Raw genomic sequence first — 24998 nt, 5'->3', positions numbered from 1 at the left:
CCTCATCCTCCCCCATTCTCCTACCCCCTCCCTGGACTCCCTATTTGGCTATCCCCTTGACAATCCCCCTCCCCTACCTTACATGGTCTGGGGGCCCCCTGTTCTGCCTCTCCCCTTCTCTTGGCTCCATGAATGGACTCAGCGCTCCCTAATGGCGTGAAGGAGACCAAATAAGGGCAAGGTGGCAAGCCTGGGTCCCCCCACCCCCTGGCCCCTCTCGGCCCCAACTGACACCGTCCATCAAAGCAGTATAAAGCGGCGAGGCTGCTGTGCTCCAGACACCAAGCGTCTGCCTGCCCCGGAGCTTGAGCCGCGGGTGCTGAACTGGTGAGTCAGCGCAGAACCTGGCGCAGCGTCCCATCCACGCTTCTCTTCCCAGCCAAGTAGGACCAGAGACTCAGGACAGAGGGGTGGGGAGGGAGGGAGAGCAGAGCAGGCGGTCCGCACGCTTGGCTTGGGGCACCGTTTAGTTACTTCTTTTCTTTTCTCTGCTTTTCTTCTCTTTTTCTGCTCTCCCTCTCTTTCTCCCCACTGCGACCCCTCCCGAAAAAAAAAAAACTTGTTTGATTTTGTACCAACTTTCTTTTTATTTGGTCCTTCCACTTGGGAGATGTTGAGGGTAGAATAGGGAATGGACAGAGAGCATTTCTCGTTTTCTTTTGTCTTCTCTTTCTTGTGGGAACGACCCCTTCCCACTCCCTAGCCATCTCTCAGCTTGAGCGGGCTCAGGGGTCCCATTCTAGACCAGGACTGGGGGAGCAGTGGCGGCTGGCGGTACCTACCCTCCAGCTTCCCGGATGGAGAAGGGCAAGCTTTCTAGAGCCCAGGCTGGAGTCTGAATGGGGCTGACTCTGAGACCCAGCCTAGGAGTGGGCTCGAGTTAGAGGCGCTTTTCCCTAACCCAGGGCCATGCAGCAGCCGGCCCAGGAGCAGAGGATGGGGATACTGGGGATACTGAGGGCAGGCGCCAGGGAGCGAAGTCGGGGAATGCTCAGTGCAGTTGTAATTGGTCTCAAACAGTTTTTTGTTACCCCACAGAAGGGAAAGGTGACTATCTCCTCGAGCACCGACCAATGGTTTCTTTCCAGTCCTTTGCTCTTTCATCCCCTCTTCTTGCTTTGTTTCGTCTTCCCTTTCTCTCTGACACCCCACCCCCCGCAACGAAATCGCTTTTTTTGTTCCCTTTGAGGAGCCCAAGTGCAGCCCCCCTCCCACCTACCTTATCCCTAGCTCCTCCCCCCTTCGTTAATGTCTACCCGTCCCCCACCAGTCCCATCTCACTTTCTGGAGCGTGACCCTCCCCTCTCTCTCCTCCACCCACAGAACTCCTAGAGACCTCAGCAAGATGTGTGACGACGAGGAGACCACCGCTCTCGTTTGCGACAATGGCTCTGGGCTGGTCAAAGCTGGCTTTGCCGGCGATGATGCGCCCCGCGCTGTGTTCCCATCCATCGTGGGCCGCCCCCGTCACCAGGTAACCTTTGCGCTCCTCTCTAACACAAATCTACGGCCTGGAGGAGCCTCTACTCCACCAGCAACCCCTCCCCCCTTCCCCCTAACTCTTCTGACCTCCATACCTCATCCCTTACTCAGGTCCTCCTCATCCCCATCCCACGAAATATTTAATAAGAATAAGACATCACCCTCATAATGTCATTGGTCCTCTTCGAGAACGAAGGAGGGTCAACAAAAACAAGAAAGATAACAAAATAGCTCGACATTTGTACTAGCTTTGGAGTCAGAGGTTTTGGGTTCAAATGCTAGCTCTTCCTCCTATTACCTATGTGACCCTGGACAAGTCACTTTAACCTCTCAGCCTCAGTTTCCTCATCTGTAAAATGAGAAGGTTGGACTAGAAAGCCTCAGAGACTCCTTTCAACTCTAGAGCTATGATCTTATATAGCCCTTCAAGGTTTGAAAAGTACTTTACATTAACTATTTCATTTCAGCCTCAAAATAGCACTTGGAGGTAGACATTTATTTTACAGCTGAGCCAACTGAGGTTCAGAGACTTCTGGCCACACGGCTAATGTCAGAGGCAGGGAGCTCATGACTCCAGGTCCTGAGCTCTTTCCCATATGCCTCCTTGCTTACTTTGAAATCTGACTTTTGACCCTCACAACAACCCTAAGTATGACCTTGCTTTTTTATAACCTTGATGGCTTAATCTGTCCCAAGACCAAGTAAGCAAAAACATAAAAACCAAAATCAACACCAGCAAAAACTGCCTCACTGAAATCCTACCAGTGAACTTAACATCCTTCCTCTGGCTCTCCCTATAGATACATACGAGATACATACATACCATTTCCCAAATATTAACCCACTCTCTTCCAACTATGCCCTCTGGAATTATCTGTCAAAAACGTAGCTTCTCCTTTTCCATTTACCATACACTTTGCTTTCTCTTCCTTTTTCTGTCTTTTAACAGAATTCTACAAAAATAAAACTCCTTTCAACCCCCCACCCCCATTTTTCTTCTTCCTTCAAGAGACTTTCCTAGCCCTCAATTATGTCTCATATCCCTTGCTACTGCTTCTTAAAAATCCAGGCATGGTTTAATTAGTGATTGAAATGGTGCTAGTAACATACCACCTTGTTTACTACAAGAAATGTCACCCTCTGAGTGTCTGCAACATGCCAGCCAGGCAAGGCTGCCAAGCTGGTCTAGTCAGAACTTCTTATAACACATGAATGCTATATTGGTTCTGTGGAGATTAAATTTCACTGTCAGGGTGATAATAGCCTAGCTCTTTATAATTTTTTATCCCCTCTGGGAATCCTAAAACTTTCCCCTTAGGTGTCATTCATAAAAGAAATTTTATACCCCCCACATATATAAATATATGTATATATTTACATATGTGTATATATATTCATTTGAATTAGTTTTTTTAACATAATTTACCTTAGTTTGAATGACAATTCTGCTATTTATTGTCTATGGGAACTTGGACAAATAACTTCAACTCTCTTCATTTCAGCTTCCTCATCTGCAAAATGAGAGAGATCCTAGTAGCATCTAGGTGGGGCAGTGGAGAAAAGCTCTGGGTGTGGAATCAGGAAAGACTCCAGTTCAAATCCTGCCTGGGACATTTAGTAATCATGTGACCCTGGAAAAGTCACTTAACTCCAGTTTTTTCTCCTGTAAAATGGGGATAATAATAGCACCTATCTCCTAGGGTTTTTGTGAGGATGAGATAACATTTGTAAAGTACTTTGCTAACCTTAAAGTGCTAAATAAATACTAGCTATTATTATGTGATATCTGAAGTCCCTTCCCTATTATGTTTCCTTCAGTGAAATAGATTTCCTATAGTGTGTTTTACTCATCCATTCCTGTAGTGGGGAAAATAAGTCCAGGAGTTATTTAGTATATGTGTGTGTGTGTGTGTGTGTGTGTGTACAACATATGTGTGTGTGTATATATATATATATATATATGTTACACACACATATATAACACAAAATAGTATTATTATTAACAATGGCATGCATTTATGTGATACTTTACAGTTTTTAAAATGTTTTCCTAAAAAAATCCCAATTAAGTAGTATAGGTATTATTATTTCTACCTCACAGGTGATCAAACTGAGGTTTAGAGAGATTATATGCCTTATCTATAGTCATTAGGCCAGTAAAACACAGAGCTAAGATCCAAGTCCAGTCTTCTGACTTCAAGTCCAGAATTCTTTCCACCACAAACTACTTCATCTCTTTTTGCCTTGGTTAGTGATGCCTACTGATCAATGTTGGTAGAAAGGGAGCTTTACTTCTCAGTCTCCCTATCTTTTCCTCCTTTTTACAGGGTGTCATGGTGGGTATGGGTCAGAAAGATTCCTATGTAGGTGATGAGGCTCAGAGCAAGAGAGGTATCCTGACCCTAAAGTACCCCATTGAGCATGGCATTATCACCAACTGGGATGACATGGAAAAGATCTGGCACCATACCTTCTACAATGAACTTCGTGTAGCCCCTGAGGAGCACCCCACTCTCCTCACTGAGGCCCCCCTGAATCCCAAGGCCAACCGGGAGAAGATGACTCAGATCATGTTTGAGACCTTCAATGTTCCTGCCATGTATGTGGCAATCCAGGCGGTGCTGTCCTTGTATGCTTCTGGTCGTACCACAGGTATGAAAGATATTCTGTCTTGACTGCGGAGACAATCTAGTGAATAGAGCTTTTATGAGAATTTGGAAAAACCTGCAGCACAAGGCAATTTAATTAGTTTTCTTTCTGTCATTTTAACGAGACAGTAATAACACCAGGAGTTTATAGGACAGTTGTCCTCCTAAGTATGCTAAGAACTTTAACAATTCTCCTGTTGTTTCAAAGGGACATGATACGATGGTAAGAACCTGCAACATGTTGCAAATTGGAATATAGTGATTTTACATTTGCTTACATATGTGGAAGGCACCATGCAAACTCCAAAAGTGAATTTTCATTCTTTTCAAAATGTGGATCAATAAGTTCATTTTTATATTTTAATTCACAAGATCCATGGTTAAGTAGAAAGAGTAAAACGCCAGTAAGTAGTATTTACTTATCTCTCCTATCTAAAGTGTACATAACCTTTATGTAGTAGTGAAACAAGACAAACATTATACAAAAAGCAGGATACTGTAATCTTTAAATAAGGGAGGTGTGGCTGGTAAGATGTGGTCATTTGTAAGTGTAGTGAAATCATTTTTTTCTACTTCATTATTTAAAAGTGTGAGCTGTGACTGATTGGCTTCAGATTTAGCATCCATTACATGGTAATGTATTCTCTACTGTAGATGAGATCTGATCTTTCCTGGGCCAATGCCCAGCTCTGGTATCTGTCAGCAGCCAAGATTGGAAGCAAGCTTCTCTCTCCTGGGTTTGTTATGACTAAAGAATTTTGCTGCTCTTAGGGATTTACCTTATTTTTGTCATTTCTTTCTTACAGGAATTGTTCTTGACTCTGGTGATGGTGTCACTCACAATGTCCCCATCTATGAGGGCTATGCTCTTCCTCATGCCATCATGCGTCTGGATCTGGCTGGTAGGGATCTAACTGACTACCTCATGAAGATCCTCACTGAGCGTGGCTACTCCTTTGTAACTACTGGTAAGTTGATTTGATTCTCTTTCTCCTGTGTGTGTACATGTGGGCTTGTCAGCAGGGGTCTGTTAGTTTCCTTTCTCTAACGAACTTACTTTCCACTCAGCAATGGATACGCTTCCAAACTTGGCTGACTCTCTTTTATTTTTATAGCTGAACGTGAAATTGTCCGTGATATCAAAGAGAAGCTGTGCTACGTTGCCCTGGACTTTGAGAATGAAATGGCTACAGCAGCCTCTTCCTCCTCCCTGGAAAAGAGTTATGAATTGCCTGATGGTCAGGTTATCACCATTGGCAATGAACGTTTCCGCTGTCCCGAGACTCTATTCCAACCCTCTTTCATTGGTGAGTTGTAGAAGAAGTGAGCCAAATGAATCATTTTTCCCATGTAGGCATTAGGGACAAGGAACCTTTTCCATATTCCAAAGTAAGGTGTAATGGAATGAGCAGTAGATGGGTGGGGAAGGGGATTCCAGAGACTTGAATTCTAGTCTAGTCTGCCGCTAACTTGGGAAATTTACTAATCTACCTGACTTTTGGCTTCTTTCCTAGGGAAATGAGACTATGGGACAGTTTCCTTATTTGCAGGGTGAGGCTGTTAGACCAGATGGTCTCTGAGGTCCCTGTAGAGCTATGATTTTATGACTAGATTAGTAATTCTCAAACTTTTTGTAGTACAAAAGCCCCTCAATTAACCAAAAGAAAAAAAAAACTTTGGCAGAAACCATGTAGTGAAATCCTCTAAAATTATTATTTTTAATGCCTAGTATCAAACAACATAAAGCTCATTAAAACACAACCACCATCCCCTTGGGGAGCTTTGTGGTTCCTTGGAGTACAGTTTGGGAAACTGGATTAGATGATCTCTAAGGTCTCTCCCAGCTCTATGATTCCATTTTCTATTTAAAATTATTATAGGGCCCACTTGGGCGTGTCAGTCCCACTGACTAATCACTGTAAAAGCGAATGTTTTGCCTTGGTAACATAAGGGACGGCATAGATTTCACCACAAAAGGAAAGATGAGTCAAGGTAATACAATGAGTATTGCTCTATCTCACTTAAGAGGTTGACTCAGTAGAGGAAACTGACTTATTCCTGTGAGTTCTCAATCAGATAATCCCTGCTAAGTTAGTCAGAATGCATCATTGGAAATCTTTTCTTAAGAAATCATTTTAGAGTAAAGTTTTTAGGACCAGTATCTAGAACTAGTCTGGTAATCACCACTGTGTTATCTTAAATGAATATTTTTGCCCTCATTCATCATAACTGCTGACATATCTAACAACTATAGCAAATCGATGAGAAATTCAGTTCTGCATTACCTGGCAGTGCATTGTGGATTAACTGTCAGCCCTTTTAGGAAACACCTGTTTAACCAACACATGGATTTTATTTTATAGGCGAGCATATGCTACTGAGACAAATTGTGACAACTTACTTACATCTATCATCCTGTTCTTCCTCGTTTTTCCCTCTGTTTGCCTGAGCTCACTCTTTTTAATTCCTTACCATGTGTCCCTAGGTATGGAATCTGCTGGCATCCATGAGACCACTTACAACAGCATCATGAAATGTGACATTGACATCCGTAAGGACCTGTATGCTAACAATGTCTTATCTGGAGGCACCACCATGTACCCCGGTATTGCTGACCGTATGCAGAAGGAAATCACTGCTCTGGCTCCCAGCACCATGAAGATTAAGGTAAGGAGCCTCTTTGGGGCAAAAGACAGGATGGTCCTGAAACCTTGGAAGGATTGTATTCTGAAGCTCTCTCACACATTTACCTTATCAACGCTTAGCACTTAGCTCTCTCTATTTCTAGTGCCTAGTCCCCATCCCTAGGACATGTGACTTTTACAATGCTTTCACAAAAGATAGATCTTAGAATAGCTCCTGGCACACATTTTGCCTTTGTGCCTGGCACCCATGTTGTCCTTGTACTTCACCTTTGATCCACCCTTAAATCCAGGGGTGTGATGGAGCCAGCTCATGCTTGTTGGCAAAAGTCAATTGCTGAATTTTCAATTTGAGCATTTACACCTCAGAAACTGACAAATTCTAATACAAGTAAGAGATTGGGTCATTGAGTGATGGACTGAAAATGTTAATAACACAGATTAGACATAAAAGTGTGTTGTGCATACATTCCCGCCCTCCTGGAGGTCTGGTTGTTAAATATTTACCAGTGTAGTTCTGCCTTTCACCCTTGACCTTAGCTTGTTGCCAAGGACATACCAGCCACATATGAAGGGACCTCAGAGGACATCTAATCCAACCTCTTCATTTACACATCAGGAGATTGAGGCTCAGAGAGATTAAGCAATTTACCCCAGATCAGATGAGTAGTGATGGAACAAATATTTGGACGCTAGTACTCTGATACCAATTCCATCATCCTTGCCACTGCACCAAGCTCTTGGCATGGCCCTAGAGGGTGGGGGCATTTCTCATCCTAAATAATCTTTGGTAATGGAAATATGTGAGGCCATCTACATGGAAATAGAGGGAAAGTCCCCCCAAATTAGACAACTTTTGGTAAGCTTTGGGAAAACATAGACAACCCAGCACAAATGGCTTGCATTTTTCCTATTGATTTCTTTTTATCAGTGTCACTCAGAATACTGATTGGAAAAGTCTTGTTTCTCTTTGTCCAGATCATTGCTCCCCCTGAGCGCAAGTACTCTGTCTGGATTGGAGGCTCCATCCTGGCTTCCCTGTCCACATTCCAGCAAATGTGGATTAGCAAACAAGAGTATGACGAGGCTGGCCCATCCATTGTCCACCGCAAATGCTTCTAAAGTGCCTTCTCCCTCAGTGTACCTCCCACTCAGGATGACAATGTTATGCTTCTTGGAGTCTTCCATATCACCCTACCTGAACTCTCTTCAGTCATTGTACAGTTTGTTTACACACATGTGCAAATTATTTGTGCTTCTAATATTTATTGCTTTATAAATAAACAAGACCGGGACTTGCAACCTACATTACTCCTTGTTGATATTTTTATGGTTGGGGTGGGGTAGGGTGGGTATGGAGGAGGAGATGTGAGAATTCATTTATACATTAGGGGGCTTTGAAACAGACAACACTTCAACACTTCATTTTCACAAAATTAATCAGATGCACGTTGTGAGTCTCAGTGGAAAGTTACAATATCCAAATTGGATTTAAGACCTTGAACGCAAGAGTTCTCAAACATGACTGTTGTTAGAAACGATAAGATTCAACTCAATGTCAATAAGAAATGGGATGTGATAAAGCAGTCCTAGGGAATCAGTTATTTTAGGGCACAACTCAGAGGTCATATGTTAGTTACATTCTGGATTATTTTCCATTCTATGCCAAATGAATTAGCTTAAATTCTCAACACTTGGAACTTCTTGGCTGTCTTCTGAGGGTTATACATTTTTATGGGGAAGCATTAATGCCAGCTGTCTCTTCTTGATTCCAAATACATGCAAACAAATCAATAACCTGATAGGATTGGACAAGGAAAAAAAAAACCATGAATGAGAGTCAGAAACTAAATGCTTCTAACTGGGCAACTCATTTCGTCCTTTGGGGCTCCATTTCATCCTCTGCAAATTGAAGGCAGTTGGACTCAACGACCTCCAAGAATCTTCTAGTTCTAAATCTATGGTCTTATGATCCTTTCTGTGGCTAACTTCTAGCTCAAGATCCCTAAACTTTTGGTGTGGGGGAGCTACTTTTCATTTTCCTTCAAATGAAAGGAAATCTTCAAATCCCTGGCTTGGGGAGGGATGCTGACAGTGAAGTCTTTGATCAGAGTTGGGTAGAAGGTGTACTGCAGGTTCAATTGCTCTTCCTGCTGGGAATTTTAGCAAACCATAGAGAGTGAGGCGACCTGCTTAGAGATCTGTCAGGAAATGCTTTGAGACCTAGTAGAATGTAAGTCCCTTGAAGGCAGGGCTATTTCCTTTTTATCTCTGTTTCCTCAAAGCCAATAAGAATGCCTTAACTTTTAAAAAAATCTTATTTCTTTGGGGGGTGGAGTGAGAAGCTGGTGTGGAAACTATCACATCAGGACAAATCACGAACTCTTCTGTATCTTACAATGTTAGACAGTTGTGCCTGGAAGTACCTAGAGAATTAAATGCTTTGCCCATGGTCACATAGCTAGTTTGTGTCTGAGAGAGGATTTGAACCCAAGTCTTCCTGACTTCAAAAACAACCCTATATCCACTACCCCACCCTACCTCTTACCTTACATATAATAGGTGCATAAGAAACATTAATTGGATTGAATTGAGTCTGCTGGTAGATTCCAGTCTTCTAGCTGGGGATGTCTTTCTTAAATAAAGAGATGAAATGAGGGTTGATTTTCTCAAGTTACTTGAGAAATCCAAGTATTTATGAAGTGACTGCAATGTGAAACACACTGTGCTAGGTGCTAAGGCTACCAAGAAGTATGAGATATATCCCCCATCCTCAAGGGATTAAACAGTTTAATGACCTAATTCCAGGAAGTATGTAATTAAGTGCGAAGTGAGTGGCATAAACAAAATATTCTATAGTAATTCAGAGGATAGAGAACTGAATTCTCTGGCAGTGTATTGGTCAGGGAAGGCTTTTTAGAGGAAAGGAAAACTTGAGATGAGCCTTGAAAGTTGGACATGAAGGCACCTTGAGCTCATGCAAAGAAAGGAACAGAGGCAAGAATACACATACACAAGGACAATAAATACATCAGTCTGGCTGGAGTAGAGGGGTTATACTGAGGAATGATAGGAGGTATAACACTCTGCCAAATGGAAATGAGTCATAGACACAACTACCTCTGAAGAATTCCAGATGAATACCATGCAGAGTACAATGGGGGCACATGATGGCTGTGAGCAAGCTACAATATATAACTAGGGAGGGACTCCAGAGAAGAAAAGGAGTAAAAGGTACCATCAAGGAACAACACAATTGGACAACAAGATGGGCTGGTCATATGGTGAAAATGGAGATGCAAGTGGAGAGTTGGCGTTCCACTGGTACTCTCAAAATGAAAGGAGAGAGCAACAAAGGCACGTTAGACAGACCCTATGTGATGAACTTATGGGAGTATGTGGAAAACAGGGGCACAGGATTGGTAGGCATGGATGGGCTTTGAACTGCATCAATCGAAGAAACTCATGAATTGAGATCACATATCATTTTGAGTCAGAAAAGTAGGTTGGAGACAATGTGGGGAGCTAAGGAGTTTTAATTTTTATGTTCCAAATAAAAATATCATTTTCTTTTTTTCTTAAAGACATTTTATTCATACTTTTTGTTTTGAAGTCATATTCACTAATGAATAAATCCTCTTTCCTCCCTTAACCAATTAACTGTCCCTTGTAATGAAGATTCATATAAAAAAAGGGTTTAGCATAACTAACACACTTCAACTACTTAATATAGCATATGTAACATACTACTTCCATAGTTCCCAACTTTTCCAATGAAAAGAAGGAAGAGCATTTTCTTATATTTTGGGGGGAGGGAGGAAGGTGGCATACCAAGCTTGGTCATCATACTATAGGAGGTTAAGTGGTTCAGTGGATTGAGCATTGGGCCTGGAGTCAGGGAGACCTGAATTCAAATCTCTTTTCTCTCTGTACTTTCCCACTAGGTGATCTCATCAGTTCCTTGGTACTGTCTCTATGCATATGTCTAGAGATTTATATATCTAGTCCTATTCTCCCTCTTGAGTTTGATCCTATATAATCAATTGCCAATTGGGCATTTCAAATTAGATATCCCACAGGCATATCAAACTCAACATATCTAATATATACCTCATTATCTTTCTCCCTAAACCTATTCCTCTTCTCAACTTTCTAATTTTTCAAATTAAAAATTTTGCTCTATCTTTTGTACATATACCATCTACATTTCACAATATATCTCTCCCTTTGTTCTTTCCAAAGAGTAATTAATACCTTAAAAAGAAATTTTTTTAATAGGAGGGAAAACAGTTCAGCAAAACTAACCAACTTTTTTTTTCTATTTCTGTGGAGGGCATCACCACCCTTCTAGACATCCAGTTTATAACCTTGGTATCACCCTTAATGCCACACTGTTACTCACCCCACATATTTAATCAGTTGCCAGATCTTACTATTTTCCTCTCCATAACATCTCTCATGTATATCCCCTTTCCTTCACTCATGTGACCACCACTCTCATCATCTCTTGCCTAAACTATTGAGATATCCTACCAATTGGTCTCACTGCCTCAAATCTCTTCCCTCTCCTGTTCACCACCTACCTACGAAGTCAATCTGCTAGTCAGTGCCCTCCAGTGGTTCCCTATTGAGCCTAGGATGCACTAGAAACTCCTCTGTTCATCTTACAAAGATCTTCAACATCTGATGAAATAAAAAATCTGGGCCAAAAAAAGAAAGAAAAAGAACAGAACTATAGAGTGCTTTGAGCTCTTCAGAATTCTTTGATGAGTTGCTACTGTCGTATTATCGTTCAGGGTCAGGATTTTGCCTTTGTGTTCCCTAATAGCTCTTAGAAGAATGGTACCTTGTCCGGTCACAAAGGATTAAATGATGAAACTCAGCCACAGGCTGTGACAGGGTTTTTAAAGTGTGTTTAAGAGATTAAAATGTATTGTGTGGCATCGTTGGATAGCATATAAATTTTATCATCTTGTTTTCTTTACACTCTCATTTATCGTACCACAGATGAATAGTAGTTTGCCACAAAAGCTGGGCTTTGGCCAAGGAATCTGATTTAGGCCATAAGGTGCTTTTACTCAGTCAGACTGTAGGCCTCTGCTTTCTCACCTGTCAAGTGGAGTCGATAATGAGCACAAACATCTTCTTTGCTACACAATATTGATGCTAGGTGTAGTGACATGTGGTTCTTTTCCACAATGAGTAAAAAAGCTGCCCAGGTTGGTAGAAGAGATATTACCATTACCTTTTAAAAATGTATTGATGTATTTTGTTTGTTTTTTAACATCACAGTCATTTCTAGATATTCCTTTTCTCTCCACGCCACCCCCATTTATGTATACAGACCCTTTCCAGAATTGTAACAGAAAAAAGCAACCACAAAAACAATGGATGCAGCAACTGCATCTGATAAGTTAGGCAGTTCTCCCCCCTGAATAATCATCTGCCTACTGACGAGAAGAAGATATGTTTAATTATCCATTCTCTAGCATCAATGCTAGTTAATGAAACTATAATCCTTACCCCCTACCCTGTTTTACACACATAGGAAAAAGTGAGATAATTGGAGTCAGAGGATCCATGTTCAAATTCTGCCTCTATCAGTGTGAGCTTGGGCAAGACATTTAATTCCTTGGCCTCAGTTTCCTCATCTGTAAAATGAGAGGGTTGGACTAGATGGCCTCTGAGGTGCCTTCTAGCTTTAGAACTATGATCCTATGGATCTGACATCTTTTCTGCTAATGTTTGCCAGCAGAAAGGGGATGAAGCTGCAAGCCTGAGATCCTTCAGAGTAACAGACACTTTGGGGGCAATAGAATTCCAATGGTAGCTTAGATTCCAGTGTCATATTTGGGGGTTTCTTCATTTCTGACTCACGGGGAGATATAATAGGCAGGGACAGCTGAGTAAGTCCTCCCAGAGCTGTGTTGAGTGGAATACATTAGTGCAGATCTCCACTGGGATTTTCCCAAGGGTCACATCCAAATGTATGAAATAGTTAAGAGGTCTAAAAATGAATTTGTTTATGCTCAAAATGCTACTTGCAAATGCCTGCAAAGGCAATAGCCTCTGTCAATCAATTTTTAAGTGAATTTTTAAAAAAAATAATTAACACAAAGATTGTAATTCCAGAGGGTTTTACATGGAAGTACTTATTCTATGCAAGAGTTTGTATATTCAAGAGAGGAAAACTACAGAGAAAAGGAAATCAAGTCTTCTGGCTCCAAGTTCAGTGTTCTTCTCACAGCAGCATTCTTGATAAATAGTTGTCCATCTTCTACTAGAAGACATCCTTTAACAGGGAACTCAATACTTTCCAAAGTATTGGAAACACTGAGTAGTTTAGAATGCTTAGGTGAGAAAGAGCTTTATTAGAAAGGAGTCCTAAGACTAGAGAGGTAGGAGGGATTGGTTTGGTAGAGAAGAGGGAAGGGACATACAATATTAGGTGTAAGGAATAACTATAAAACAAGAAAAAGTGTATGATTGGGGGGCCACAGAAGGAGGTAGGCTTGACCAAGGCAGAAGACAGGGATGAACACACTTCTGAATGAATGGAAAAAAGCATTTATTAAGCATTTCCTACATACTAAGCAATGTGCTAAGCAATGGAAATCCAAACAGAAAGACTAAGACCTGCTCTCAAAAAAATCAGACTCTAATTATGGGGGAGAATTAAACAAGAAAGTTCAGTCCTGAAAGTATAGTAATAGGTGAAGAGCAAAGCGCAGAGGTCCTTAGGTTACTTAAGTATGCCAGAAGATGGTGTCATGGAACTGAAGTACAAAGCCTGGAAGACCTTCAGAGGCAATGGTGGTCTTCCATGTCACCAGAAGGAATTGATTCCCATCTTAAATAAGCCATGTGGGCAGTCAAGCAGCAAGAGGGGAAGGTTCCCTGGTGGTGGTGAGCCTTTCTGCTACTCAGCCATCCTGGATGGGTTCTGGGCCAGGGGAAGAGAGTGAGTGGGTAAAAGAGGTAAGAAGAATGCCCCTTTGTCTTAAAGGTGGGAGCCAATCACAAATCACACTGGCAGGAGTTTAAAGGTGACAAAAGATACTAAAGAATCACTTCTGAGTTTCCCCAAAAGCAGTGATTTGTTCTGAGTACCACTTGTGGACCATGCTAGAGAATAAGCATTTGATGGTAATATAGTTCATTCCCTACACACAAGCCCAACATGGAGAATGTGTCCCCTTCAGATTTGGCTCATTGTTGGAGTCTGTCAAGATTGGTGTGCATCTTTCTCCCAGGAGCTAGTCATAGTAAGTATCTTCATTTAGTAGAAAGTGATGAATTTGGAATAAGGAACCTGGGTTCAAATTTTAGCTCTGCCACTTACTACCTGTGTAACCTTAAGCAAGTGGTTAAGTAACTACTCTGGGCTTCTGTTTTATCATCTGTAAAATGAAGTTGGACTCAGTGAGCTTTAAGGTCTCTTACAGCTTGAAACCCATGATCCTATGACTGGGGGCTGGACTGGAGGGCTGGGAGGGTCAAAATAGCCCCTTTGTAAACACGCCATCCAACTGTCAAAAGAAAATAACCAATGAATAAGGCTTTTCCAAAAAGTGAAAATCAGTATGTTTTTACTCTTCATTAACAAACAGCCAGCGAGATGTGAATTGGTGGCCCTGCGGCTAAAGCATTGAGACTGGAATCAGGAAGAACTGAGTTCAAATCCGGCCTCTGAGACCAAACCAATTTTATGACCCCGGGCAAATCACTTAAACTCTGTCTTCCTCAGTTTCCTCACCTATAACATAGGGATAATAATAGTATCTACCTCACAGGGATGCTGCGTGGATAAAATGAGGTGATATTTGTAAAGTGCTTTGCAAACCTTAAAGCATCATATAAATGTTGGCTATTATTATATGATATCTGATGATGATACAATATGACATAATGTGATATGACATGATATGATATGATATGATGTGATATGATGTGATATGATATGATATGATATATTCCCTTCTGGGTATGTGATATCACATTTTTTTTCAGTGAAATAGATTTTCTATGATTATTGTCGTTGTTCTTGAGAAAAGGATTCCATCCCATCGACTTATGATCTTCTGGGACATTATAGGAAGAGGGTTTCTTGCTGTTTCCAGGGTAACAGAACTCACTATGGAAAGACACTCTTCGTAGTGACCCCAGGAAGGATGCTGCTAGTGCAGCTGTGGTGACAAGGGGAGAGAATAAAGCCTGGAAACAATCCAGGAATCTGAAGGTGGAGATTCTGAAGAAAAATTCACTGCTAAGTGTGGACAAACTAAATCCAGGCAGGGTTTTACTGAGGTTGGAGAAAAGGAAGGAAAATGCCTATCAGATCCTGTAGTTTCTATGTATCTTGATAGGTATGGGTCATCCCTTCTTGGCAGATGTGAAGAAAAATATAAAAGTATGTGCATGGGGCAGGTGTGATTATTTTGTACAAATATTCATTCATGAATGGTGTGGGGTACCCTCTGCGCAATGCTCTTACCCAGCCTTGAATTCCCTGCTTCCTACACAGAAATAATTAATGGGATTTTTCTGCTTGTTTTCCTAAAGTTGGGATTGGAATAGGTTGGGGCTCACTTGACAATTAAGATAAGCACCCTGGCAGGGGCTTGTGAAGTACAGTTTTAGAAGTGTAGACCCATAGAGTACCTTAAATCTTGGGGTAGTTTTCCTTCCCATACCCCAGTTTGCAAGCTGCTGGTACAATGTAGGTGGGGGGGGGGAGTAAGCCCCAAAGGTGCTTCCACAGAGTTTTTTCCTTGTTTTGAGCTAAAATTTGTATTTAACTCATACCCATCAATTCTAGTAATGTTCTCTGGAGTCCAGCAAAACAAGTCTAATCCCTTATTCCCATGACAGCTGTTCAAATATTTTGATATGGCTATCATGTGCCAACTAAAGCACATCTTCTCCAGGTTAAATGTCTCCAGTTCCTTCACCCAAGGCTTTATATCCAAGGCTTGACTCTCTTCCCACCAAGTACCAGTTTTACAATGAACACATATAACAATTATCAAAGAAAATCCATTTATCCAAATCAGTAGTAAAACAGAAATGAAAGAAGGTATACATACTAGAAATACAGAGCGAAGGAGCTCTCCCATTGGGAGTGAGGCAACTCAGCATAACAGAGAGAGAGAGAGAGAGAGAGAGAGAGAGAGAGAGAGACACTGAGAGAGAGTGATAAGAGAGAGAGAGAGAGAGAGAGAGAGAGAGAGAGAGAAGGGAGGGAGGGAGAGAGAGAGAGTTCTAGATCTCATTCAAGTGGAAGTTTTCCAAAGTCTCCAGTGTAGCAAGCTAGGAATAGAAAAATGGCAGTCTCCAACTCCTCTCATGCTTTTCCAGAATCTTTTCCTTCAGAAACCTGAAGTGGAATTGGCCTCATCCATCTTCCCTCTTGAAGATGGAAGCCAGAAGGACCTTAAGCCATTTGACACTTAAAGAGAACTCAAAGACAACTTGAAAGAGGCCGAAGAACTCTCTTGTCTCCTGCTCTTGCCAATTTCTGCCTGCCTTTTATGCAGGGCATGGCATTCATCTCTACCTGGAAAGATAGAGAGCCCTAGGAATCTCACATTAGCAGAGATTAGTTGACCAGATTAATTGGCACAGCAAATGCACACAGAGTTCGGTAATAAGTCCTATGGACCTATATACCTATGTACCAGCCTATGGAGAGTACTCTGAAGATTACAAAGCCTAAACAGGTAGCTGGATAATTTTCCCTTACACAAATTTCATCCACTTCAAAATTTTGCCTAAAATTAGTCTTGTTTCTCTCCAGAAAAGATCTATAGACATGCCATCGTATCCCTTATTCACCATCATTGCTAGCCTATCCTCACCATATTTGAAGCCTTTGAACTCACTCTCATCATGGAGATTACCAATTTCTACTCAGTGTCTCTCTCCCCCCCCCATCCATGGTAATACATGTGGAAATGAATAATAATGCCAGAAGGAACAAAGAAAGATTGTAGAGGGATTATGAAATCTTGTAGTCAATGATGGACCGATGAGAATGAACTTGGAGAAAAGCAAGAACTACTCAGCTCCTATTTTGCTTCTGTTTTCATTATTAAGTATAAAGATTTCCAGACTGGAAGGAATAGGCAATAGTTAGCGAGGAATAGAAACCCAAGAAAAGTGAAGAGATAGTAAGAGAGTGTCTCGTTGTCCTCAGTAAGTTTAAGTTACCAAGTCTGACAGTATAGACAGTGTTTTATAGTCATAGCCCCCATTCCTATAGAGAAGGGAGTGTTCTCATATCTCTTCTTCATGGTTAAACTTGCTCATTACAATTTCACAACATTCAGTTTCTATTTCATTGTCATTATTGCTTTTGTTTCCATTTCCATTCTTGTAGTTTGTTGTATTCCTGGTTCTACTTACTTCACTTTATATTAATTAGAATAAAACTTCCCATTAGGTCCAATTTCTAAGAGCAACAAATAATACCCACTGTATATTGCCCTGGTCAGACAACATCTAGAATAAAATGTTTAGTTCTGAGTGTATCTTTTTAAAAATCAATTTGTTTATTTTTAATTTTCAACATTCACTTCCATAAGATTTTGAGTTTTAAGTTTTCTCCCTCTCCCTCCCCTATCCCCTTCTCAAGACTACATGCAATCTGATATAGGCTGTACATATACATTCGTATTAAACATTTTCACATTAGTCATGTTGTAAAGAAGAATTAGAACAGATGGTGTATTAGGAGGGCAGAGTTTATAATCTCAAAGAGGATCATAAACATGTCTGAAAGGTTCGGAACCGCCGGATATAAGAAACTCTCAAAGTAGAAGGCAGAAGAATCAAAACATTTATTTAGGCTCCACAGTAACCAACCCATGAACCAGCAACCCCATTTTGATATATTGATCAAAAGCTTCCAGGCCCAATAAGTATGCCTTGAAAGAGTAACCAGGAGGCTACAGAGAAGCATGATTGCGTAAAGCAAAATCATGTTTCCCCCTCTATGGTAATAAGATTACCCACTGGACTGAAGTCTTTGTTCAGCTTCCTCCCGTAGGTCAGCTCTGCTACTGGCAGCTCCTACTTCAGCTGTGGCTGTGGCTGTGGCTGTTACTGTAACTGTCGCTGTAACTGTCGTTGTAACTGTCGCTGTAACTGTCGCTGTAACTGTCGCTGTAACTGTCGCTGTAACTGTCTCTGGCTCCAACCGGAAAAGGAAAAGAGGATCTTCAAGCTGTCCTCTCCCCTCTTATAGAGTTTTTGACATCATCAAGCACCGCCTGAACGACCAGGGCCGATTGGTTCTTGACTTGGCCCCTCCCCCTAGTGTAGCCGTTAACACCTCCCCTCAGCCAGCCCCATGACTCATCACACAGGAAGTTGTCTGGTCCTGCCCCGGAAGAGCAAGCCACAGTGTCCAGAGGCTCAATGAGGTAAGCTGAGTCATTCAAAGAAAACAAAGGCCATTCTGGCTACAGATGGGAAGAACCACAAGGAAGAAGAAATAAAACAAAATGACAACAACAAAAGAGAGCAAATAGTATGCTTCCATATGCATTCAGACTCCAAAGTTCTTTCCCTGGATGTGGATACCATTTTCCATCATGAGTCTTTTGGAGTTGTCTTAGATTCTTGCATTTCTGAGAAGAACTAAATCTATCAAAGTTAGTCGTTGCACAATGTGGCTGTTACTCTGTACAATGTTCTCCTGGTTCTGCTCCTGAGTATATCTTTTAAGAGGATTTAGACAAACTAGAGGGTATCCACAGGAGCATGACCAGTATCCTAAAGACTCTAAGGATTAGCCAGCTTGGTCACAGCCTTTCAGGAGAAAAAGCCTGCTGGGAGGCTGAACCCAGAAGCACCAGCACTGCAAAATCCTGAACCACTTATGCTGAGAAAAGAGTCTCTGAATGGCTAGTACCAGGCCAGAGAACTGAGGAACAGAAGGATTAAGCCAAGTCACCAAGACAGGACTCCATGCAAATGTGGGGCTGTGTAGCACTCCACCAGTTCTGAAGACAAGAACACAGTGTCCATCTGGAGCCTGTTCTGACCACTCAAAAGTCAATTGTGTATGGAGGGTGGGAGGGGAGGGGAGGAGAGGAGGGAGTTGGCTGGTGAATTGTGAATTGCCTAGTGTGGGAGGAGGTTGAGATGCTTTGAGATCCAGCCTGCAAGGAAACCAAAACCAGAAGGGAGGGAGTCAGGAAATGAATGGTAAGGAAAATAAGGGGCGGGGCAGGGAGACTAAATGTATCACAGATTTCAGGAAGAAAAAACCTTTGCCATAAACAGATACGAATATGTCCTCCAGATCTAGTAAATGAGTTCAGGCATCTATTTATTAAAATACATCAGAATAAAGGAAAACAATCCCATACTTGATGATACAGAGAACACTGTGGAATTTAAGAACATGGGATGACAACATGCCGTTCCTGAGTGGTTTAAAACAGAAATGAGAATTATGAAAACAGAATTTATTTTCTGCTCAGCAAAAACAATGAGCAGAGTAGAAAAACTTGAATCTGCAATGGCAAGCCTCACCAAAGAAATAAAAGAGAGAACAATATATTGATAATGTAAATACACAGAAGTGAAGCACAATCTAGAAGAAGACATAAATGAATTACATTGAGTCGGTATTATTTCTACCACCTTGATTTCATTCAACGTCCTCAACTTTCCTCTCTGTTAAAACCTGTTCCTCCAAAATAATTTTGACCTATTTTTTTTAAAACTAGAACTAGTGGCTTTATTGGTATAGGGAAGTCTCAGTGCATAAACTCCCTTTCCCAATAAGGACTGTTATTTGCTCTACAACTTAAAACTCTTAGAGGTACTGACTGAGGCACTGACATGCTAAATTGCTTGCCAGTGATCATCTAGTCCATATGTATCATTTCAATTTTGGGCTTCCTGGCTCTGAGACTCTCTTTCTTCCCTATTCTCCTGACTCATTCATACAAAGGTATAAATAACTGAAAGTATTATGTGATTTTAATAAAGAGTGATTTTAATAGAGATAAAAGCCTAAAGAAAAATGAATGATCATGGAGTTTGGGGGGGAGAACCTTTCTTTTCAGGGTTCCCAAAATTATGCCATATAACCGGTTATCACTATAGAACCTAAGGGTAAGGCTGATCCTCTAACTCCTGCCCCCTCTTCCTTTCTTTTTATACCAAACTAGCAGTCATCAGGGCAGCTAGGTGGCGCAGTGAGTAGAGCACTGGCCCTGGAGTCAGGAGGACCTGTGTTCAAATCTGGCCTCAGACACTTGATACATGTACTAGCTGTGTGACCTTGGGCAAGTCACTTAATCCCAATTGTCCGGCCAAAACAAAAAAAAAACCCCAAAACAAAACAAACTAGCAGTCATCTCTCTTAAATTCTTTATGTGAGGAGATCGGACTAATTGACCTTTAAGGTTCCTCCCAGCTCTAAATCCTCCTATCTCCACAAACAATATAGAAAACATGCATGTGATATGACCAAGTCATATTCATTACTTTGAGAGCTCAAAGGTATATTTAAATAATTGATATGGCTGATTCTTGGCTTCCTCGAAATTAATAATGAGTCTGATTTCTTTCACAGTAAGCCATGAATTCTGCTCTGTGTACTCATACCTTGGAGAAATAGGAAACCACTCCATTTCTAGAGCTCGTTTTGTCAAGCAGGCAAGACATGGGATGATCAGAAAAACCCCTTGGAGAGGCTTGGCTTCATCAGAAGCTGTTTCCCCACAGTGGCAGTCCCCTTGGACTGATGTAAAAATAAAATGCACAAGGTCAAATCATTGCTGATGTAGCTGCCAAATTGGAATGTCCTCTTTCCCCGGGGCCTTCAGTGGAAATCTGCAGACCTAGACCACATGTCCAGTTTTGGGCTCTGAGGCATTCATCCTTTTCTTTTCTCCAGGCAGGCTCTCACCCATTTCTATGTCCCCCTTCTTCATTTTGGATTCCAGCTGGCCATTGTCAGACTGGTTAGAGGAGCAAGAGAAGGGAAACGATTTGTAACTCCCCCCACAAAGTTCCCTCCCCATCCCCAGGAGGATAGAAGAAACTGGGCAGGGAGGCAATATGATGTAGAAGAAAATGCTGACACTCTGGCTTGTCTCCTTATTACTTCCTACCCCTATGGGTCGTGCACCTGGAATCACTGGGTTGGGGCCAGCAACCACAGCTGATGTGTACTCCAAAAAATCTAGCACCACTTCCTCACTATGAACCCAATCAGTCAACAAGTATTTATACCATGAGTATGTATTAGTTGGACAGTGAGGAGACTGGCCTGATTAGAGTGGAGAGCTGAGAATTCTGTGAAATAAGACTAGAAAGCCTTTTATCTGACTTGTCTTCTGGAATTCTAAGCTATAATAGAGGAAGTATAGAAGGGGTGCCTAAGAGGAGCCTGGTCAAGGCTAAATCTTTATCAACAAGGTTTACATGATCATAAATTTAGAGCTGGAAGGGACCTTAGAAATCATCTAGTCCAATGTCCTCATTCTATGGGTGAGAAAACAGGCCTAGAGAGGTTGGAGAACTTGCTCAAAGCCACACAGGAGCAAACAGTTAAGATCTGAACACACATCCTCCGACTCCAAATACACCTTCATTCTGTTTGGGAATTAAAGATGGCTCCTCATACAAAAAAAGGTATAAACATCCCCACTGGCACCACATTGAGGCATTATTCCAGAATTAATCATTTCTCCTTAATGGGGCGTTAACTGTCCCTATCCTGGGTATATTTGTTGGTCTGTTGTTACCCATTAAAGACGACTGCTTGATTTTTGAGGCCAGTTTCAGAGCACTAACCTTGGGTTGGCCTTTATAAAGGGAAAGAAACTAGAAATGGAGTACCAGAACCATGACATACATCTAGGAGAGGGGTTAAAGAGATCTAGATTCAGTTCCCTGGAGGGAAAGCCTATTTATCTGAGAAGCCCCTCAGGGACTCACATACCCCCAGAATAGGAGGAAACCACATGTTCCTGAGATGACAGTGGCTGGAGGCAGGATCAGATTAATTCGTTCCCAGATGAATCTTCCTGGAGAGAAGTGTTTTTGTACAACATGAAATTCCTGAACTAAGCAGTTGCCACAGCTGGAGAGCAACGAGCTAAGATATAGATCAACAGATAGATTGATCAGTGGAGGGAGGAGACAAGCATTTATTAAGCACCTACTATGTGCTAAGCATTTTACAAATATCACCTCATTTGATTCTCCTAACAATGTTGCAAGTAAGTGAGGTAAGTGTGATAGGTGTGATCACTGTTCCCATTTTACAGTTGAGGGAATTGAGACAGACAGAAGTTAATTGACTTGTCCAGGGTCACACCACTAGTTAATGTTTGAGATCTGACTTGTGCAACCTAGTTGCCTCTAAGATGACTAGCAATAGGGGCAGCTAGGTGGCATAGTGAGTAGAGCACCAGCCCTGGAGTCAGGAGGACCTGAGCTCAAATCTGGCCCCAGAAACTTGACACACTTACTACCTGTGTGACTTTGGGTAAGTCACTTAACTCCAATTGCCCTGCCTTCCCCCCTCCAAAAAAAAGAAGAAGAAGCCGGGGTCTCAGACACTTGACACACTTACTAGCTGGGTGACCTTGGGCAAGTCACTTAACCCCAATTGCCCTGCCTTCCCCCCTCCAAAAAGAAAGAAGAAGCCAGGGGTCTCAGACACTTGACACCCTTTCTAGCTGGGTGACCTTGGGCAAGTCACTTAACCCCAATTGCCCTGCCTTTTCCCCCTCTAAAAAAGAAAAAAAAAGATGGCTAGCAATAATAAATGTTTGAGATCTGACTTGTGCTACCTAGTTGCCTCTAAGATGGCTAGCAATAGAGATGATGAGGTCTTATACCGCAGTAGCATCAGCATTGGAGGAAAGAAGGGAGCAAATGAGAAAGATAGAATTGACAGGAGTTGGTAACTTGTTGGTAACTAGATAGCAAAAGAGAATGAGAAGTTAAGGATGATACCTGTGTTGTGAGCCTGGATGACTGGAAGGATGATGGTGATCTCAACAGCAAGTTAAGAAGGCCTTGGGGAGAAAAGATAATGAATTCAGCTTTAGACCTAATGAATTTTAAGTGTCTAGGCAAGAGATCCAAGACTGGAGATCAGGAGTGAGATGAGGGCTGGATAAATAGATGGGAATTGATGACATCACCAAGCAAAATAGTATAGAGAGGAGAGAAGAGAGCCCAGAACAAAGCCTTGGGGGACACCCTTGGTCAATGGGCACAACCTGAATGAAGATCCAGTGAAGAATACTGAGGTCTGGTCAGAGAAGTAGGAGAACTGGGAGAGCTGTGCCATGAAAAACCTAGAAGAGAGTATCAAGGAGAAGAGGGTGGTTGACATTGTCAAAGAATGCAGAGAGTTCAAGAAGGATGAGGATTGAGATAGACTTGGCACCTAAGAGGTATTGATATGATTGGTAACTTTGGAAACAGCAGTTTCAGTTGAATGATGAGGTAGGAAACCAGACTGCAGTGAGTTTAGAAGCAAGTGAGAGGAAAGGAAGTAGAGGCTCTAATTTTACCACATGGGATTATTATTTAAGACAATCTCTCTCTCTCTCTCTCTCTCTCTCTCTCTCTCTCTCTCTCTCTCTCTCTCTCTGTGTGTGTGTGTGTGTGTGTGTGTGTCTCTCTCTCTGTCTCTGTCTCTGTCCCTCTGTCTCTGTCTCTGTCTCTCTGTCTCTGTCTCTGTCTCTCTGTCTCTGTCTCTGTCTCTCTCTCTCTCCAGTGCTGTGTAAACACACATATCTATCTATCTATCTATCTATCTATCTATCTATACACACACATACATATATGGTAGCTATTATTTATTGATACTTGGATTCTCATTGATTGGCCAATAATAGGTCCCAGTCCAAGCCTCCCTTGGTCATAGTTTAGGTCCAGACGGCTCAGAGTGAGTATACATACCAATTCTTTCTATTTTGGCCAGAAACCCTGAGGGTTTTCCCCTCCCAGATTGATATTTTTAAAACTATGTAAAATAGGCCATTTGGGGCCTCATTTCTTGCCTAGCCTTAATCACTCAATGGAGGTCGCCTCAGTGAAACTGAGGCCTGGGAAAGACCTTAACTTAAAAAGGCCAAGGTCTCCCACTGCATCCAGGGCCATCTCCTGTATCTATAGATCTATAGATGGTCCTGGAGAAGAAAGTGAGGCTGATGACTTTGCACATCCCTCCCTCACTTAAATCTGATTCACTTGCAAACCATGGCACCTCCTTCCTGAGGTCATGGCCTCTTGGAGAAGGAAGGACAAACAATAATGATGACAACAACCACGCTCTCGTCTAGCTTTTTCTGTTGGCTCTCTCGTTACCCCCCTCACCTACACTTTCCTTTTCAAAAATTGAAATTCTCCTACTGTAATTCCATAATAGAAGTTCTCTTTGTGCATGTGCTGTATGTATTTTATATGTGCTATGTATAATAGCACCGCTATGCTTGGTGCTGTGGGGGAGCATAAAAATATAAAACCTAGTAGCTCACGATGGAATTGGAATTTAAAGATATACAAAAACTCCTCCTCTTCCTTCTTCTTCATCTTCATCTCAACAACACGAGGTAGGTAGTGCCATTATGATTATCCCCTTTCTACAGATAAGGAGATTAAGGCTCAAAGATTTTAGATTACAGGGTCAGAGCCTGGATCCAGCTCAGGTCTCTTCCCACCTCAAGGCTAGCACTCTGTTACACGATGCTCAAGGTAGTGTAGTTCCTGTCTTCAGACAGGTCACAGTCTGCTTTTATGGACAAAACAAACCTACATGAAACCAATGGGAAACAAAGACTATATATAGTTCTAAGTTATTTAAAATTGTATGGTATAGATTACAAATGCTGAAAAACATTTCATCTATATTAGCATCCTGAATTCTAAGCTACCAATGTAGGAAGCACTTTGTTCACTACTTTGGGCCTCCCCTCAAGTTGAGAACTTATTTTAAATTATTTTAAATTATCCAAGCTTTACAGTAAAGGAAGGCATCTTCTTATCTATTAGCCTGGAGTGTCAATTCCATTGTGTTGATAATAACTAGTTTGATACTAATACACAAAAGGGAGCTCCTGCCACTGAAATACAGTAGAAGAGTTTCGATTTTTGAAAAGAAAAGTGTAGGTGGGGAGGGGGACCAGGGATTCAACAGGAAGAACTAGATGAGTGTACACTATGAATACAAACCCTGAGTAGG

General features: G+C 41.7%; 1 protein-coding gene across 1 annotated transcript; it reads left to right on the top strand.

The window, feature by feature from the left end:
- The first annotated feature begins 222 nt into the window (after positions 1 to 222).
- ACTC1 (actin alpha cardiac muscle 1) lies at positions 223 to 8080 on the top strand. Its single transcript, XM_036736891.1, has 7 exons — positions 223 to 327; positions 1324 to 1474; positions 3810 to 4134; positions 4937 to 5098; positions 5246 to 5437; positions 6616 to 6797; positions 7751 to 8080. Exons 2-7 carry the CDS (start codon positions 1346 to 1348, stop codon positions 7892 to 7894), a joined length of 1134 nt encoding a protein of 377 aa, XP_036592786.1. The 5' UTR covers positions 223 to 327; positions 1324 to 1345; the 3' UTR covers positions 7895 to 8080.
- Positions 8081 to 24998: the final 16918 nt, after the last annotated feature.

Source organism: Trichosurus vulpecula, chromosome 8 (genome assembly GCF_011100635.1).
Source record: "Trichosurus vulpecula isolate mTriVul1 chromosome 8, mTriVul1.pri, whole genome shotgun sequence".
Lineage (NCBI taxonomy): Eukaryota > Metazoa > Chordata > Mammalia > Diprotodontia > Phalangeridae > Trichosurus > Trichosurus vulpecula.
The sequence above is the reverse complement of the archived record's forward strand: the minus strand, read 5'-3'. Positions and strand labels throughout refer to the sequence as shown.